The 15,739-nt window shown below is 48.0% G+C and overlaps 2 protein-coding genes across 2 annotated transcripts in view; one reads left to right on the plus strand and one right to left on the minus strand.

The window, feature by feature from the left end:
* The first annotated feature begins 6,629 nt into the window (after nucleotides 1-6,629).
* Nucleotides 6,630-10,058, plus strand: SODALDRAFT_304380 (guanylate kinase). The gene is made up of 5 exons (XM_028608977.1): nucleotides 6,630-7,161; nucleotides 7,227-8,018; nucleotides 8,069-8,227; nucleotides 8,284-9,180; nucleotides 9,258-10,058. The coding sequence occupies exons 1-5, from the start codon at nucleotides 6,871-6,873 to the stop codon at nucleotides 9,579-9,581; spliced, it is 2,463 nt and encodes an 820-aa protein (XP_028470602.1). The 5' UTR covers nucleotides 6,630-6,870; the 3' UTR covers nucleotides 9,582-10,058.
* Nucleotides 10,059-10,513: 455 nt separating this feature from the next.
* The window catches only part of SODALDRAFT_375060 (hypothetical protein), a 6,454-nt gene continuing 1,228 nt past the window's right edge, over nucleotides 10,514-15,739 (minus strand). The window contains exons 2-10 of the mRNA XM_028614726.1: nucleotides 15,323-15,696; nucleotides 14,938-14,975; nucleotides 13,963-14,045; nucleotides 13,150-13,369; nucleotides 12,963-13,004; nucleotides 12,802-12,894; nucleotides 10,815-12,713; nucleotides 10,697-10,737; nucleotides 10,514-10,608 (exon numbers count right to left, since the gene is read on the minus strand). Coding sequence (XP_028470603.1) covers nucleotides 10,573-10,608; nucleotides 10,697-10,737; nucleotides 10,815-12,713; nucleotides 12,802-12,894; nucleotides 12,963-13,004; nucleotides 13,150-13,369; nucleotides 13,963-14,045; nucleotides 14,938-14,975; nucleotides 15,323-15,696 — 2,826 coding nt within the window. The 3' untranslated portion in view covers nucleotides 10,514-10,572. The remainder of the gene's footprint in view (nucleotides 10,609-10,696; nucleotides 10,738-10,814; nucleotides 12,714-12,801; nucleotides 12,895-12,962; nucleotides 13,005-13,149; nucleotides 13,370-13,962; nucleotides 14,046-14,937; nucleotides 14,976-15,322; nucleotides 15,697-15,739) is intronic.

Here is a 15,739-nt window from a genome sequence, read left to right on the forward strand (position 1 = left end):
GGCTAAACGATAAAGACCGGATACTCGCGGCGCTACGTACCGTAGCCCGATTCCGAGATATCGCCGAGGGTACTACGGACGGGAGGACTTTATAGCTCCTCGATAATATACTATAACCGCCGCTTAGCCCGCCCGTGACGGTAATACCTAGTATAGGAGCGTTAAATACCCGTAAATAACGGAAGAGTGTGGATAAAATAAGTAAGATACTAAAGGAGATAATTTATAAGCGGGTCGAGAATAGCTAGATTATTCGCGGTACCCGAGGGAGTATCCGGGTCGTAGATTATCGTAGGCTCGAGTCTTTACCCAAGCCTACTATAGAATTAAAGCCGCTCGTATAAAGTCTAATACTCTAAAATAAGAAGGATCCTAAGGTGCTTATAGGAGCGTAAGTGGGAATTTACGACTCGCCCGTTATCTCGAGGATATTAAAATATTCTCTATCGGGGCGACTCGGCGTATTATTACTATAAGAAGCTTAGAGATTACTAGTTTGATAGGAGCTAAGGCGTTTTAAGGCTAGGATTATACGCGTCTATTATCACGTTATTTTTATCTTCCTTTCTTTTTTTCCTCTTTATTTTTCTTTTTCTTTATCTCCTTCTCTTCTTCGCTCTTATATACTCTTCTAGTTTCCTTTTACGCTTTTTCTTTTCGTTTTCGTTTACTAGATATTTATACCCGATACTCTTATTTATAAACGTAAGGACTCCCCCTAGGGGAGCTAAGGAACACACGCAGTTCTAGGACTAAGGTGTCTTTACTTATTACTATAGCTAGGTTCTTTAATAGAGTCTCCGGCTTCTTTTTACTATTATACTTTATTAGTTATAGAAGATATAGGTAACGTAGCCGCGGAAAAAAATAATAGTTATTTTTCTTTTCTTTTCCACGTCGATACGCGTTACGCCTATTTTAATACCGTAAAGGGGATAAGGTTAGGATAGGTTATATATAAAGTATCTAGGCGGATAGGCAGAAAGAAAAAGAAAGGAAAAGAAAAGTAAAGTTTATAGCCTATTAAGGCATCGGATAGGGTATAACGTGTCGTAGAGTACCACGCTATAATATAGGTGAATTCTGCTAATGGTAGCCGGTTAACCCAGTTATCCTATTCCTACGAGTAGAAGACGCGAAGATAGTACTCGAGGTTTTAGTTCTACCGCTCCGTCTATCCGTTAGTTTACGGGTACCACGCTATAGATAGGCATTATATAGTGCTAAGGCACCGATATAAGGTTACCTAAAAACGACTTATAAATAATAAGCCTCGGTCTAATATAATACCTTTAGGCAGGCTAAAAGTGCGAAAAACGTAATACTATCCTGCCGGAAAGGGTAGTAAAGATATAAGCGGATAATCCTTTTTCTATCTTAGAGTCCTTTTCGAGGTATTTTATATTAGGCTATACCGGGAACCAGCGTGGTTCCCGTGCTACCCTAGTTTCTATTCCCGCCCCTCCTATATTAGTGGTTAAGACGTAAGTGGATAATTCTTTTTTAGAGCCCGGTTCGAGGCGTTTTATATTAGGCCTTATCAGGAACTAGCAGGGTTCCCGCACCGCCCCTAATCGTATTCCCGCTCCTAATTCCCCTACCTTATTAGAAGAGGTGGTAAAGGCGTAAGCGGATAACTCTTTTTATACTAGATAGCGCGAGGCCTATAGTAACGATACTATATACGGATATTAGTCTCGGAGTAATAGTATCCTTCGTTTTAAGAATCGCGTTTTTATACTAGACTACTCTAGTCTCCGTTAGAAAGTCCTTTAGTATTTCTATAATAGACCCAGCGTAGGACACTATAGGGTTATAAGGACTATTAAGAGGATTTCGGACTTCTACTTCTAGGATTATTTACCTAAGGATATCCGGTAGTTTATACCCACCTATACTATCTATTAACGCACTAAGCCGCGGTATTATAAGCTATATAGCGAACTAGCGAGTCTTTTAATACCTTAGCGCCCCTTTATAAAGATATCTATTAACTTTATTACGGGGCTACCGCCGGTTTAAGGCGCGGCTATAGATAGGAAAAGGGATACTATCCTCGTCGTAGTATACCGTCTAATAAAGTACTCTATTTATATCCCTATAAATAGTGGCCTAACGGTTAAGGGACTTACTAAGTCCCTATAGTATCATGTTTTTCGCACTTTTAGCCTGTCTAACGGTATTATATTAGACTAAGGCTTATTATTTATAAGTTATTTTTAGGTAACCTTATATCGGTGCCTTAGCACTACACGACGTCTATCCATAGCGTAGTACCCGTAATCTAACAGATAGACGGAGCGGTAGAACCAGAACCTTAAGTACTATCTTCGCGTCTTCTACTCGCAGGAATAGGATAACTAGGTTAACTAGCTACCGTTAGCAGAATTCACCTATAATATAGCGTAGTACTCTACGATACGTTATACCCTATTCGATACCTTAATAGGCTATAACCCAAAGGGACCGAATAAAGTATAGCTTCCGAGGGTAGGCAAGGTCCGCGCCGCCGAAGCCGAGACCCGGGCGGAATACCTTATAGCCTAGCGCCGGTCTATTTCGGATCTTATTAAGAGGGCGTAGGCTTCCTACGAACGGTACTATAATAATGGTTATACCTAGCGCTCCTTTAAGGTAAATAAGTATATCTTATTATCCACGAAGAATATCCGATAGAAAAGGCCGTCGAAAAAGCTTAGCGATAAGTTTATCAGACTATATAAGGTGACTAAAATCGTTAGCATGTATAGCCTAGCCTACTAATTAGGACTGCTAAAGGGTATAAGGATTTATAACGTTTTTCCGGTTTCCCTGCTAAAACTATAGAGGTCCCGTGATAGGTTATAGCCGGAGCTACCCGTGGTTAACGTCGAACCAGATTCTGATAAGTATACGGTTAAAGCTATCCTAGCCCACCGATATTAGGGTAAGCGACGTTAATACCTAATTAAATAGGTAGGGTATAGCAACGAGGAGAATACCTAGGAGCCGAAACGGAATATCCCCGATAAACTCGTTAACGCCTACTTTAAAGCGAGACTATCCAGGAACTAAGTGGGTTCCCACTCTATTCCTATAGGGGACCCGATAAGGATAATATAAGGTTGTTATTATATATTCCCCCCCTACGGACGGTATTTTTATAAGCAAGACTTACTAAGGACTATATAGGACTATACACTATCCCCGATAAGGATCTAATAAAGGTAAAGGTCCACGAATCGACTATATTAACCTAGTAAAACCCTTTAATAGATTATAGAGATAAATTCTCGGGCAGGGACCCCCCCTTAATCTAGACGGGAACTATATAGGTATTATTGCCTCGGTTACTATTTTCTTCCTTTTAAGCGCTTTACTCTTAATCTTTATTTTCCTTTTAGAAGTCGTCGCCTTATTTACTATTCTTCTATATTTCGGGTATAACGCCGCCCCCGACCCCGTTCTTATTCCTTAGGTATAATAGCTTATCGCTCTTAAAGTTTATTTCCCTTTACTATTCCCTTAATTAACAGTCACGATAAGGACACGATTATATTATAATAGAAGTATAGTTAGGGACCGGTAGGGTTATAATAGGAATACCCCAAAGCTAGAAAAAAAAAAAAGGAAAAACCGAACCCGAAGGCTAGTAAAAAACCTAGAAAAAAAATAACTATTTCTCTATATATACTATCACGGCCCTTTTAGGGCGTCCTTAAACCCTACTAACTTATCGTTTAAAGGGGTAGGCTCCCGCCTAGCTACCTCGCTGTTATTATCCTTTATATATACCTAGCTCTGCCCCGCGGTAGTAGCCGTTACCCCCTCTTACCCACCACCTGCGGATAGTATCAAAGGCCGAAAAGATAAAGGCGTCTTCGCCTTCTACTACTTCTTTTTCTTCTTCCCTAATAAAGGAGTTCAGGGCGTTAAAGCCTTCTTGCCCTTCTTCACTAATAAGGCCGGCACTATATCGTTATCGTCGGGCACTTCGTAAGGATCCGGGGGACCCTAGGGACCTTATGGTATAAAGCCTTAAGGTTACGTAGAGCCACTGTTACTAAATATATCGTCGCCTATAAAGCTAACCCCCGCGGGGGCTAAGGCAGGCCCTAAGGGTGTAGGGAGGTCTTCCTAGACTTAAGCCTAGGCTAGGTTAAGAGTAGCTATCTACTTAAAAGCAGTAGCCGTCCGCTCCTAGGCCGCGAGGTCGCGCTCGTGCAACGTAAGGCGTTATTATTTAATATCGAACCGTTTCTACTCGACGGCTAAACGCTACTACTATAGCCTAACGAATTATTTAAGGATCGACTCTATACTATTAAGCCTCTTATAGATATCTTCCGCCGTTTTCTAACGGGCGTCGGTAACTTCCTTAGCTTAATGCCGAGTAGCTATAGCTTCCTTAGTAGATAACCGGTTAACCTCTAGCGTCGCTTAACCTAGAGCCCCTTTAAGAATAACCTAGCATTAAACTACTATAGCCTAGTATTAGTATTATACAGGATTAGTAAGGGTACTATACAGGATTAACGAAGGGATATAGTAATACTCACGCGGCGACTCTTACTTAGGCGACCTTTATCGATAGCGATAACTAAAACCTTTTATAGCTACTCGGTAGCGTTCTTACCAGTAATAGGAAGCTATTATACGTGTTAGACTAATAGGACCACGGAGTAATCCACGAAGGAAGGGACTATAAGGATTAAGTGGTAATAAAGATATATAACTTACTACGCGGCACTTTAGGCTATTATGCTTAGAGTAGTAGTGATACTTATTAGTATGCTAACCGTTATCGGTATATCAATAGGTCACGGCCTCGATAGTATATGTCTTCTCTTTAAAATTAATCGCTACTAGTTTACCCGTATAACGTATATAGGGGGCCCTTAGATCCCCGCTTATACCGATATCCACTACCCTCTAGCATGGAGTAACTAATAACGTAGTAGTCGACGACGATATAGCCGTAGTAGGAGCAGGAGGCTCTAGCGTAGCTAGCTACGGGGCTAACTGCCTAGCGGACTACGAGGTTAATACCGTAACTATAATCTTAATCCGTTTAAAGGACCGCGTTATACTCGCGAGAGTAGCGGCGCATTTATTATTATTATCTTCCTAAGAAGGTATAGTGACTATACTATATCTTATAGTTAGCTAGTATCCTGGATTAAAGACGGGGAAGCACTTATAAGATAGTAGTTAATTAATAGAAGACTATAAGACGTTAGTATATAGTATATTAGATTAGGGGAAAACTCACGAAGAATAGTATAATCGAAAATTAAGTATAGAAGAGGAAGAAAAGAATAGGAAGAGGGAATAACGGCAGGTTACGAGATATCTCTAAAAAGCAGTTATATAAGTATCTATTTTTAGCATAAAGAAGGAAGCTACGAAATTCACGGAAGGAGTAATATCGGGCCCCACGTAATACCACGCAAGAGAGTCTTTATAGATAGATAAAAGGGATAACCCAGAAGGATAAAAGGGTAAATCCGAAGGGCCGGGAAGAAACCACCTTAAAACCTATTAGGAGCCCGACTAGGATATTAGCTTTAGCGGTTTAGCTTTAGTGGTTTTTAGTTTACGGACAGAGGGGGTATATACCCGAGTTAGAGCCATGGCCGAGGGAGGCTTCTTATAGGAACCCGGCGGGGACCTATCAGGGTCCCGTCGTGGAAGGCTCTGGTTTAGGGCGTCGAAGGGATTTAGAGACGGGCGCGGAGGCTAAGTAGCGGAGGAGCCGCGAGGCCGGCACGGATCGGGCGCTCCTAAGGACAGGAGTATCCGGGGGAGGTCGCTATATTAGGTGCCTATAGCAGTGGTTATAAAGGGTCCCTAGTATAAACCCATAGGGGTCTAGGCATGGCTAGTCTAAGCCCCCCCGAGGTATAAATAAAGCAGTTATCACACAGTAAACAGAATAGTCCCTCGAAGCAAATAAGGCAGCCCTCGAGGAAGCAAATAAGCAGTCCTCGAGGAGCAGCGGAACGTAGTCTTAAGGGGCGGAGGAGCCTCCCCTTTAGATAGGGAGGCCAGCGATTAATCTAATTCTTTGGCTATACCCACATTCAGACCCTATTGTGATCCTATCGTGATTATACCTGGTTCCTTGCTTGACCCTACCTTTTCACTCTTTGCGACTACCCATTTGACAGGAGAAACCTCTACACGTTATTATAGGTAGTAACCGATTCGTATAGGCGTCGCTAGAGCTCCTAATCCTTATAGGTTTTATACGGAATAAGGCTAAGATATGATATCTTAATAGTTATTTATAGATTAACCCACTATATCGGCGTAGCTAGATAGCTTCTTAAATCGGTAGTAGTAGTAAAAGGGTAGGTAAAATAGGTATATCTTCACTTAGTAAGTAAGACTCTTAATTATTAGATAAAGCGTAGTCAAAATTATTACAAAATAGGTCAAAATTTATTAAGGCAATTATGTATAATTATAACTGTCCCAGACCGTCAGGGAAACGCTACCACCGTATTTTATATAGTGCAGATTCTGCAAGCGTCCACCCGGATTATACTCTTAGCAATCCGGCCCATTACGTAACCGAAAAGACTGTGGTCTGTTCGACAGGTAGTCCGTACAGTGGTCAGCCTTGTTTCTCAATGGACAAACCGTCTCAACTCTACTACCTACCTTACTCAACCGCAGTTCAAGTCACGGCAGCTTACCGGGTCCGCATTCGAATTCAACTCGCGAAATATCTTAAACTCAGCACCTACGGTAGAATTCGAGCTCTATACCTGCCTCGCAGAGCACCCTACCACACATGACTGCGTCTCGTCTTGCGACATCCGCGACCAGTCGCCAGTCACCGAGAAATCCCATCCGAAGCTCTCTTTCCTCACGCTCCAATCCAAGATGCCGGGTGCAATTATTGCACACAGTGACCGCGTTCCCGCGGTAACTGAATTTGCTGTCCTGCTTGACGATCTCCTCACACATGCCAGCCAGACCAAACCCGCCTCTATCGACCCGGCACTCCACAAGTCTGACTTTGGGGATCTTGATGGGCGCATCTCGGCCATGTTTAGGAGCGACGCTCCTGGAGACCAAGAAAATGGTATAGCAGATACTTCGCCGAAGAAGGACAAGACGCGACAGTTCGCAGTCATCGAGACCGCCGTGCGCAGCCTATTCGACCACTTGATCGTAAGATCCAAGCCCTCATAATCCCCTATCCAGGCTGTTTGGAACTAATGTGTCCCTCTGTCCAGGCTACCACTGCAATCGATTCTCCCGGGTTTGTACAATTGTGGAATTTGCTGGATCTCGTGTCGATTCTTTCCGACGATGAACATTGCGACCCCGCTCTCCTCTTCTGGTTGATAGAAGAGATGCTCGACAGCCAGACTATCGCCCAGTGCCAGAAGGTCTTTGATTATCTCGAGTCGCGACGCGAAAGAATAACCTCGAGTCATTTCAAGCAGAAACACTTGGTCATTCTCCGAAGCTGCAATGAACTCCTTCGCCGACTTTCTCGCGCAGAGGACACGGCATTCTGTGGCCGAGTATTCATATTCATGTTCCAGAGCTTTCCCCTCGGCGACAGAAGCTCCGTCAATCTTCGGGGTGAATACCACGTCGAGAATGTCACTACATACGACAAGTCGGAGCCGGCACCAGAGGAAACCCAGGACAAAATGGAAATCGACAAAGTCTCAACTTCTCAAGGGAAGGCGGTGACCTTTGATTCCACAAAACAAGCGCCTCAAGACCAACCGATAAAGGCAGACGTGCTCTATCCAATATTCTGGTCACTACAGAAGACCTTTAGCCAGCCGAAGAAGCTGTTCGATGCCGAGAGCCTATCAGGGTTCAAGCGGGGCCTGGAAGCGACAATGAAGATGTTCAAAGCCGTGCAGGATGAACAGGAGGCGAGCCCCCCCAAAGGCTCCGGCGAGAGCAGTGCGAGCTTTAAGAGGAAACGCGAGCCTGATGCGGAATCAGACTTGGCCAGCGCTTTCAATCCGAAGTATCTCACCAGCCGCGACTTGTTCGAGCTAGAGGTATGTCTGCTTCCCCGCCCTTCAATTCTCGGCTGTTAACATTCTCGCAGATCAGCGACTTGTCATTTCGGAGGCATATCCTGGTTCAGACCTTCATCATCACCGAATTCTTGCTCTATCTCTCCCCCAAGGCAAAAGAAAAGCTGGCCTCTATCAAGACGCCGAACAAGTCGGTGATGTATCTCGACCAAGTTCTGAGTGACGAGGATGTAAGTAGCATCTTGATACCCACTAACAACCCCTATCGACGCTGACATGCCTCCAGGTCAAATGGGCAATGGACATGAAGAGAACCGTCGAGGATAGTCTCAAATTTGGTGATGACGGTCCCCAATTCCACCGGATGGTCGATACTGTTCTTGCCAGGGACAAGAACTGGGTCCGTTGGAAGGCCGGGAACTGCCCGTCGATCGAACTGCCGCCTCTGCCAGCGCAAACATGGGCTACTGCACAGGAAGAGCTCCATCGCCTGTGTCGAAACAAGCGTTTGCGCCCGCCCATGGGTTCCCTCCCCCTTAATTTTATGGAGGACGGCGATGACCAACAAGCGCTGGCGAGGCTCAAGGCTGCCGGCAGGTATGAGCTTCCGGAACTCGACAGCTTTAGACGAAAGATCGCGGACGATGATTTCGAGATTGAAATGCCCACGAGCGAGGAATCGAAAGCAGCGGCTATCGAGGCCAAGGCAAGCAAAAGCTGGCGGGCATTGCGAATCGCGGCGAAGACGAAACTTGGACTCTTTGATAAGATCAGCGATCCCGAGAAAATTGATCCCATCTTCGAAGAACTGGAAGACCCCGATGCCGACCCCGTTGATGCTGAGGATGTTGTCCAGAAGGACAATGTACCCAAGGATCAGCGACCCATCGTCATCACGGGCCCATCGGGTGTTGGGAAGACAGTTATGACGAATCTCCTGGCGGAGCGGCGTCCGGGCGCATTCGTTCGGGTAGGCCGACACACAACACGAAAGCCCCAAGAAGGAGAAATAGGGGGGGAACACTTTCACTTCATCGAAAAGCAGGCCTTCGGCATGCTGAGGGACGGGGACGTCCTTTTGGAGTACACTACCGCGGGAGACGTCGACTACGGCACGAGTCGAAAAGTCGTCGAGGGCATCACGAACGGCGGCAAAGTGCCGGTACTCCACTTGGATCAAGAGGTAACGCGTCTCCCACGATTTACAACACCAACATAGTTCGCGCAGGCGGTACGATTTTACTAACAATACAAACACAGGGGACTCGGCAAGTCCGGGACTTGGGCTTCGATGCGCGCTTCGTCCTCCTTCTCCCGCCCAGTAAGGAGGTCATGGAGGAGCGGCTAAAGAAGGCCGGTAATAAAGACGATGACAGCATTCAGTCCCTGCTGAAAGCCGCAACCCCTTATCTGGCCGACGACTCGAATCTGAAAGAAGGTTGCGATCTCGTCCTCGTCAACGATGAGCTGGAGACTACTTGCACGAATCTCGAGAAGTTTATCTTCGGCGCCAGTCCGACAGAAGAAGATCAGAATGACGGCCAAAACGGGGAAAGCGATAGATCATCCCAGAGCCTCGCGTAAAATGATCATGAACGAAATCCGGCGTCCCGGGCTGCCGGAATTGGCGGAATGGCCGAGGAGCCAAGCCGGCTGAAGCTGCTGCTGCCATTGCGATAGATGCCCCTTTAGAAATAGAGGCGGCGGCGAGCGGCGGTGACGGCACCGACGCAACGTTACAGTTGGCGAAGAAGTAGCTGAGGTAGTGGAGGAACAACAGCCGATAGAGGCATAAGCGAATACGAATACGGATACTCGACGACCCGAACGGTGATTCTCGACCCGTGAAGCTATAGCGAGGTACCCTGGGATTTCAGACATGGTGAGGGCAAGCATTGGGAGACATCGTGATAACAGCATACATAGCTCAGGAGATAGACAAGGAAGAGTTGATACCCTTTTACCGGCGTCCCTTGCGACTCAACATTAATTCAATGCGTTGTTACCGTCAAGTTCCTGTTTGAATGCTATTTATTTGGTTACTCTCGCCGCCGCTGAAGTCGACCATCCCTTGTTGTATGACAATTTCCCCAGGGGAGCTATCTAGGTGCCTAAGGAAACATGCTGCCGTCCCAAATTTGGTATCTTCAAGGGCAAGATCGGATACAAAGGAAGAAAAATACCAATGCATATGCAGCTGGAACCCTACATGCGTAATGCAAGTGCAACACTTGCGTAGGGGTATGAAGTCTTGAAACCCGCTGCAAATGATCCATCATCGTCGTCATTATCCAAAACATATTGAGGTCTTGGCCTCGTTCTCTCTTCTTCTCTCCTTGACCATGTCTTCTTCCACACAACGGACAATATATGCTGTATCTCTCGTCTAATGTTTCTGTCTCGTCATCTCTCCTGCGTGTCGTCTTATATTTTATATCCATTCTTCTCCGAAAAGTATGTATCATCGTTCGAGAAGCGAGACAATAGAATGCGGTAATGCGGTTGCAAAGCAAACTGAGGAATAACGAAACAAAAAATGTGCCTCCGCTTCGAAATGACGGCGCCAGATGTTTATTCAGAGATTGGGTGAATCCTGCAACCGCGAAGGGGCCTGGATTGTGTGGTCAGCAAGATGGCTCCTGAGAGAGATGGTGGCTCATGACAGAGATTAACGTGAATGCGTTCTGAGCTATAGTCACCCGGGCCGAAAGGCTAAAGACCAAGGCCAGCCCAGCGACAGCTCGCAGAAGGATTGAGCGTGTCGGGGGCGGGGTTGAATCTCGATAAGAAATTCGATGGGCTTACTTGCTTACCAACTCGTCGACTCCCACTCGATAGCCCAGTGGCAGCAGATTTTCAACCTCTCCCGTACGCTCGTGGTTTCGAGGAGCCTGTATTTCTCGGCGTCCTTGACCGGTAAGATGCTAGCAAACCACCAAGGGAAGCGTGCGCCGTCGTCCGGGCATTCTCCGTAAATGGCCAAGATGCGATTGGCCAGCCACGGCACGCTCTTCTGTTGCATGCGGCGGACGAAAGCGATTGCGAAGTCGAGGAGTTGACGGGTCGGCATCCTGTCGAGACTCTCCGCTGCATAGGTAAGACCTGCCGTGTTAGGTCCCCTGGTTGGCTCGGACAGAGAGTCCTCTACTGTGCTCCCGATCCGGGATTGCGTCTCGGCCACCTCTCTGTCCTCTTCTTCGGCAACACTCACGTCGTCTATTCGCTCGGTCTTGGCAGCCGTATACCCCCCCTCCAATATACCATGCCTTAGCACCCTGAAGCGAGATACTCCTACCGTCTCGATGAGACTGCGACCATCTTCAAAGTATTCGGCATTGACGATGCGCAGCACAGTGCCGCAGGGCATGAAAGGCATGTCGTTGGCGCGATGTGGAAGGCTGGGGGGTACCATACCAAACATCCTGTTGCCTTCTAATGCGCGTCGAATCATGAGTCGATACAGTGGTTCGAAGATGTGGAGAAAGGTCGGCATCAGAGGAAAGGCCAGAGTGCAAATGAAAAGCGGGATGTCGAAGTCGCGGTGCCCATTCAGTACCTCGGAAAGCAGGGCATTTTCCCTGGCCTCGACGGCATCGGGCCAGAAGACGTCGATGATTTTGGAGAGGCAATGATTAGGAGGGCATGACTGCCGGTGGAGCAAGGGGCTAATCGACAGTCCCCTCCGGCAGATAGGACACAAGAGCGCGTGGTCGAGTACGCGGTGAAGGCATCTGCGGCAGAAAGTGTGACCGCACACGGTGGTGATGGGGTCGTGAAAGATAGCGTAGCAGATCTGGCAGTCCATCTCGGTCCGAATGATCTCCTTAACCATGGTGAAGAGGACATGGTCGGCCCGCAGTGCCGCCTCTTCACCGGCGGAAGAGGTTTCGCAATAGGACGCCTCGGTTTCGTATTCCAGTTCGCCCGCCTCAACCATAGAGTACGTGGCAAGAAGCCGACCTCCAGGGACAACTCGCGATCTGATTTTGTGTTCGGCCAAGGAACCCACGCCGGCCACTACCCATGGGTCCTTACTCATGACGTGCGTGGTTACCTCGCCGGTAGCCGCAACGGCCTTGGCCCGGTCCATCACGTCCTTGAAGTGGTCAATAACCTTGGAGAGGACGACATCCGTCGAGCAGTCGCCCACAGCGTGTTCCCTTCCGCATTCCGGGAAAGGGCAGCTGAAGCCTTGAAGCCTGCTGGGTAGTGCGGGATAAGTGATGTGCTCCCGAGTCCGAGATTCCGGCAGGCAGCTTCGACAAAGGCTCCTACCACATGGCAGGGTGACGGGCTCGCGAAGCGGGTAGAAGCATTCTTTACATTGAATCAGACGGACAATGCCGCGGATCTGATCAGCGAAGAAAAATGAGCCCGGCGTCCCATGGTCCTTCCCGTCCTGGGGCTCGGTTTCGCCAGGTGGCTCGGAGGTAAGGGCCGATGGTCTGCACTCTAGGACCGCCGACTGGTCTGAGGTCATCGGGCCGTGTGAGGCACCGCCGTCTTTAGGCGACCAGCGCAAAGAAGCCAGGATGGGCGATTTTCGCAACGTGTAAATAGTCCCAGTGGGATAAAGTGGATCAGATCGGGGAGGTGGAGGATGGAGTGGAAACGCGACAGGCAAGATGTGTATGAAGCTGCGTATGAAAGGGACGTCGGCAAGGTGGCGCGTTGTGACCACCAGGTCGAAAGTGACTCTCGGCTTATTCAAGCGACCTGGTCAGTGGTTTCGTGCCGCCGATCTGAGTGCAAATGCTCGAAGTGCGCCGTCCACTCAAGCTTTGTGTCTATGATGTAAAAGCACAGGCCCGGCCAGAGAGATATATGGAGGTAGAAACAGCCCGGGGGAATCGGATGGCAGACAGCTCCTGGGACTGGGAGGTGATATGCCAGGAACCTTAGGGGAAGGGGGAAGGCGAGCGCAGAGACGAGCGCATATGTACCTATCCGCAGTATGGTGAGAACGGAGCAGGTTGATATGGGAAGTGGAAGGGATGTGGAAGTAGACTAGAAGGAAATGATCATGGGAGACCGTGGGGTAGATTGTAGAGTAGAACGTGAAAAGAGCAGCGTCAGGACGAGATTAAAGTTGACTAAAAAAAAAGGGGGGGGGGGGGGATAACGGCAGGAGGTGCGCAAAAGTCAATGGGACGGGCAAAGGATGCCATGACACTGAGCATCGAAGATTTGGTGGTTCGCTGTAAGGCGTAGGTATGTATGGATCGAGGGTCCTGCAGAGAACGGAGGACCAGTCGAATCAGTGGTCTACAGGTACGGGCGATGTGGGGAAATGGCGGGGGAGGAGTGCGAGAAAGATCATGGAGGGCGAATCTCTTTAGGGATGAAGGGATGAGGGGATTCAGAGGGCGCGGCTAGTGGTGAAATCATACATTTAAAAACAGCATTCCGATCAGCAAGGTGATTCACGATGGCAGCCGCATCTGCTTGGGGATACCGACCAAAGGGAAATAGATACGGGATACCTTAGTTAATATTGGTGTGTACAAAGTACGAAGTCTGTATGTACCTTAGGTCGAGGAGGGGGGAAAACAGAAAAAAGAAGAGAAAAAAACTAGGGGAAAATAATGATGAGGTCAATCATGGAAGAAGAGTCAAGGATGCATGGCGTGACCCGATTCCGGAACGCCCTTTGGCGCCTCGATCACAATCAATGCTGCGAATAAGAATAATACATAATGTAGTTCCCCTTCTTCTCTCTATTCCAAGTCGTAATTACAAAGTGTCTGTCCAGAGTGAGGGTCCTTGGGTCATTCCATCATTCTTTCAGGCTAAGGTACCTTAGCTTACCTATTTCGCACTGTCTAAAGTACAAGTAAGTAGGTACTTACTACAATTACTCATTAGGTACCTGTAGGGTACTATTTAGTATACTATACTTTAGATGTACGTACTTCCACCCTCACAAAATAACATAAAAAGTAAGGCGAAAAAGGGTCTAGTGGACCTGCTGCACGTGTGACTTGGTCCAATTCTCTGACGACATGCACTTCCGCTGGAGCCACAATCTCTCCTCCTGCGCAGCTGGAGCTGTCGCCACCCCAAAGTCAATGCTTATTACCGCGTTACCCCCACTCAAACGCCAGGGGAATACTCGTGCCACCAGCGTGCTTGGTTCAAACGGTCAAACGGCCAGATCCTGCCCTGTCTTGTAGCTTGTAGCCGGCGAGATGGCCAGTGAGTCTACCTTATTGATTGACCTTGTACGTACACAACTGCGTCCAAAAACCTCTTCTCTACGAACTACAATTCGAGCACTGAAGGTAAAGGCAGCCAGTACCTTATTAGAGACTTGCGAGTCGGACAGCCGGCGGATACCTTGCTTGGTGCGTGATATCCTAGGTACCTATGTAGCCTCAGGTATGTATGTACCTTACCTAGGGTACCAGGTAGGTGGCTTTAGCCTGCCGCGAGGAACTGTATCGTGATGACATACATGTACTCCGCATGAACCTCCTCCCATGTACATACACTACCAGAAGCCAGCCAGCCAAGCAATACCGCAGCTACCTCGTACCGGCCTACCTCACTTAAGACAGGGCACTTCAGCCCCGGCCATTATCTCCCCGTTTGTTACTATGTAATACGAACCAAGGTAGAAACCTGACCCGAGTTATGGCCTCTTGAACCTACGCCGTGGGCGTGGGACGGGTGACGACACTGCACATTTTCGTCGATTTAGCCTCTGGGTAAACTTGCCATGGCTGGAATCGGGAGTTTTCTTATATGCATGCTAAACAACAGACAATTTGCTTTTCTGTCTGGCTTCTTGCCTCTTTGCGTCATTACCTGCCTACTAGCTAGGCGGGAGAAACAACAGCTACAAGATCCTGTCTTCAGTTAACGATAGACCAAAGATGTTGGGGCATCCAAACCAGACACCAGGTTTCCCGACTCACGGCATTGTATTATAGTGGCTCACAGAAGAAGCAGAGATGTCCCCTTTCGAACACGAGTTCACTGGAGAATGCAAGCGCATGATAGACGGCTTATCCCTATCCATCCTTCACCCCTTTCCTTGCCTGTCCCCTAGGCTATGACCGACACTGTAATCTTTGGCAAGCAGGGAAACCATAAGAAGAAGAAGAAGAACAATACGTGTAGTCATGATGCCAAGAAGGCAATAGTAATGATCGAGGTAGCTTTAATCACAACGACAACAGACAACAACGCCGACAAGCAATAACCACCACAACAGTCGGAATAATTGAGAGGTATAGTGATAATAATTAAAAGGCGGTACTGTATTATAGGTAGGGTAAAGAGCAAGGCAAACATTGCTCAAGTTAGCCCGAGGGCAAACTCACGCTAACCGCCCCTGGCTGGTAGTAGGCTGGTTGCTCAAGGCCAACCTCCGCCCGATGTTTCCAAAGCACACACAGCTGCAGAACAAGACACTCAGCATCCAAATCCCCGCCTCGACCGTTTCCCTCTTCGCGAAGCCGCCAAAGCTCAGCGGCACCTCGTGTATCTCGCTGGCGGATGCGTTCCGGTGCGGCATTACCGACGGCGTGGGCATGATATCGGGGTTGACGCCCAAAAGCACGGCTGAGCCCACCAACCCTACCGCGGCGGAGAGGAGGAAACCCGGTTTGGAACGGTCGATGAGATACCATAGGAAGGGGTTGACGAGTGCGAGGGTGAGAGACGCTTGGAGGGATGATGTCCACGGAAGTCGTCGCTGTGACCGAGTTAGGTTAGGACGTAGTGGCATACCGCGGGGG

The sequence above is a fragment of the Sodiomyces alkalinus genome (assembly GCF_003711515.1).
Source record: "Sodiomyces alkalinus F11 unplaced genomic scaffold SODALscaffold_1, whole genome shotgun sequence".
Taxonomy (NCBI): Eukaryota; Fungi; Ascomycota; class Sordariomycetes; order Glomerellales; family Plectosphaerellaceae; genus Sodiomyces; species Sodiomyces alkalinus.

Excerpts from the sequence above, each read along its gene's own strand:
- SODALDRAFT_304380 (XM_028608977.1), top strand. The coding sequence starts at position 6,871 with ATGCCGGGTGCAATTATTGCACACAGTGACCGCGTTCCCGCGGTAACT. Across the intron at positions 7,162-7,226 it reads GCCTATTCGACCACTTGATC|GCTACCACTGCAATCGATTC; the intron begins GTAAGATCCAAG and ends CCCTCTGTCCAG. Across the intron at positions 9,181-9,257 it reads TACTCCACTTGGATCAAGAG|GGGACTCGGCAAGTCCGGGA; the intron begins GTAACGCGTCTC and ends ATACAAACACAG.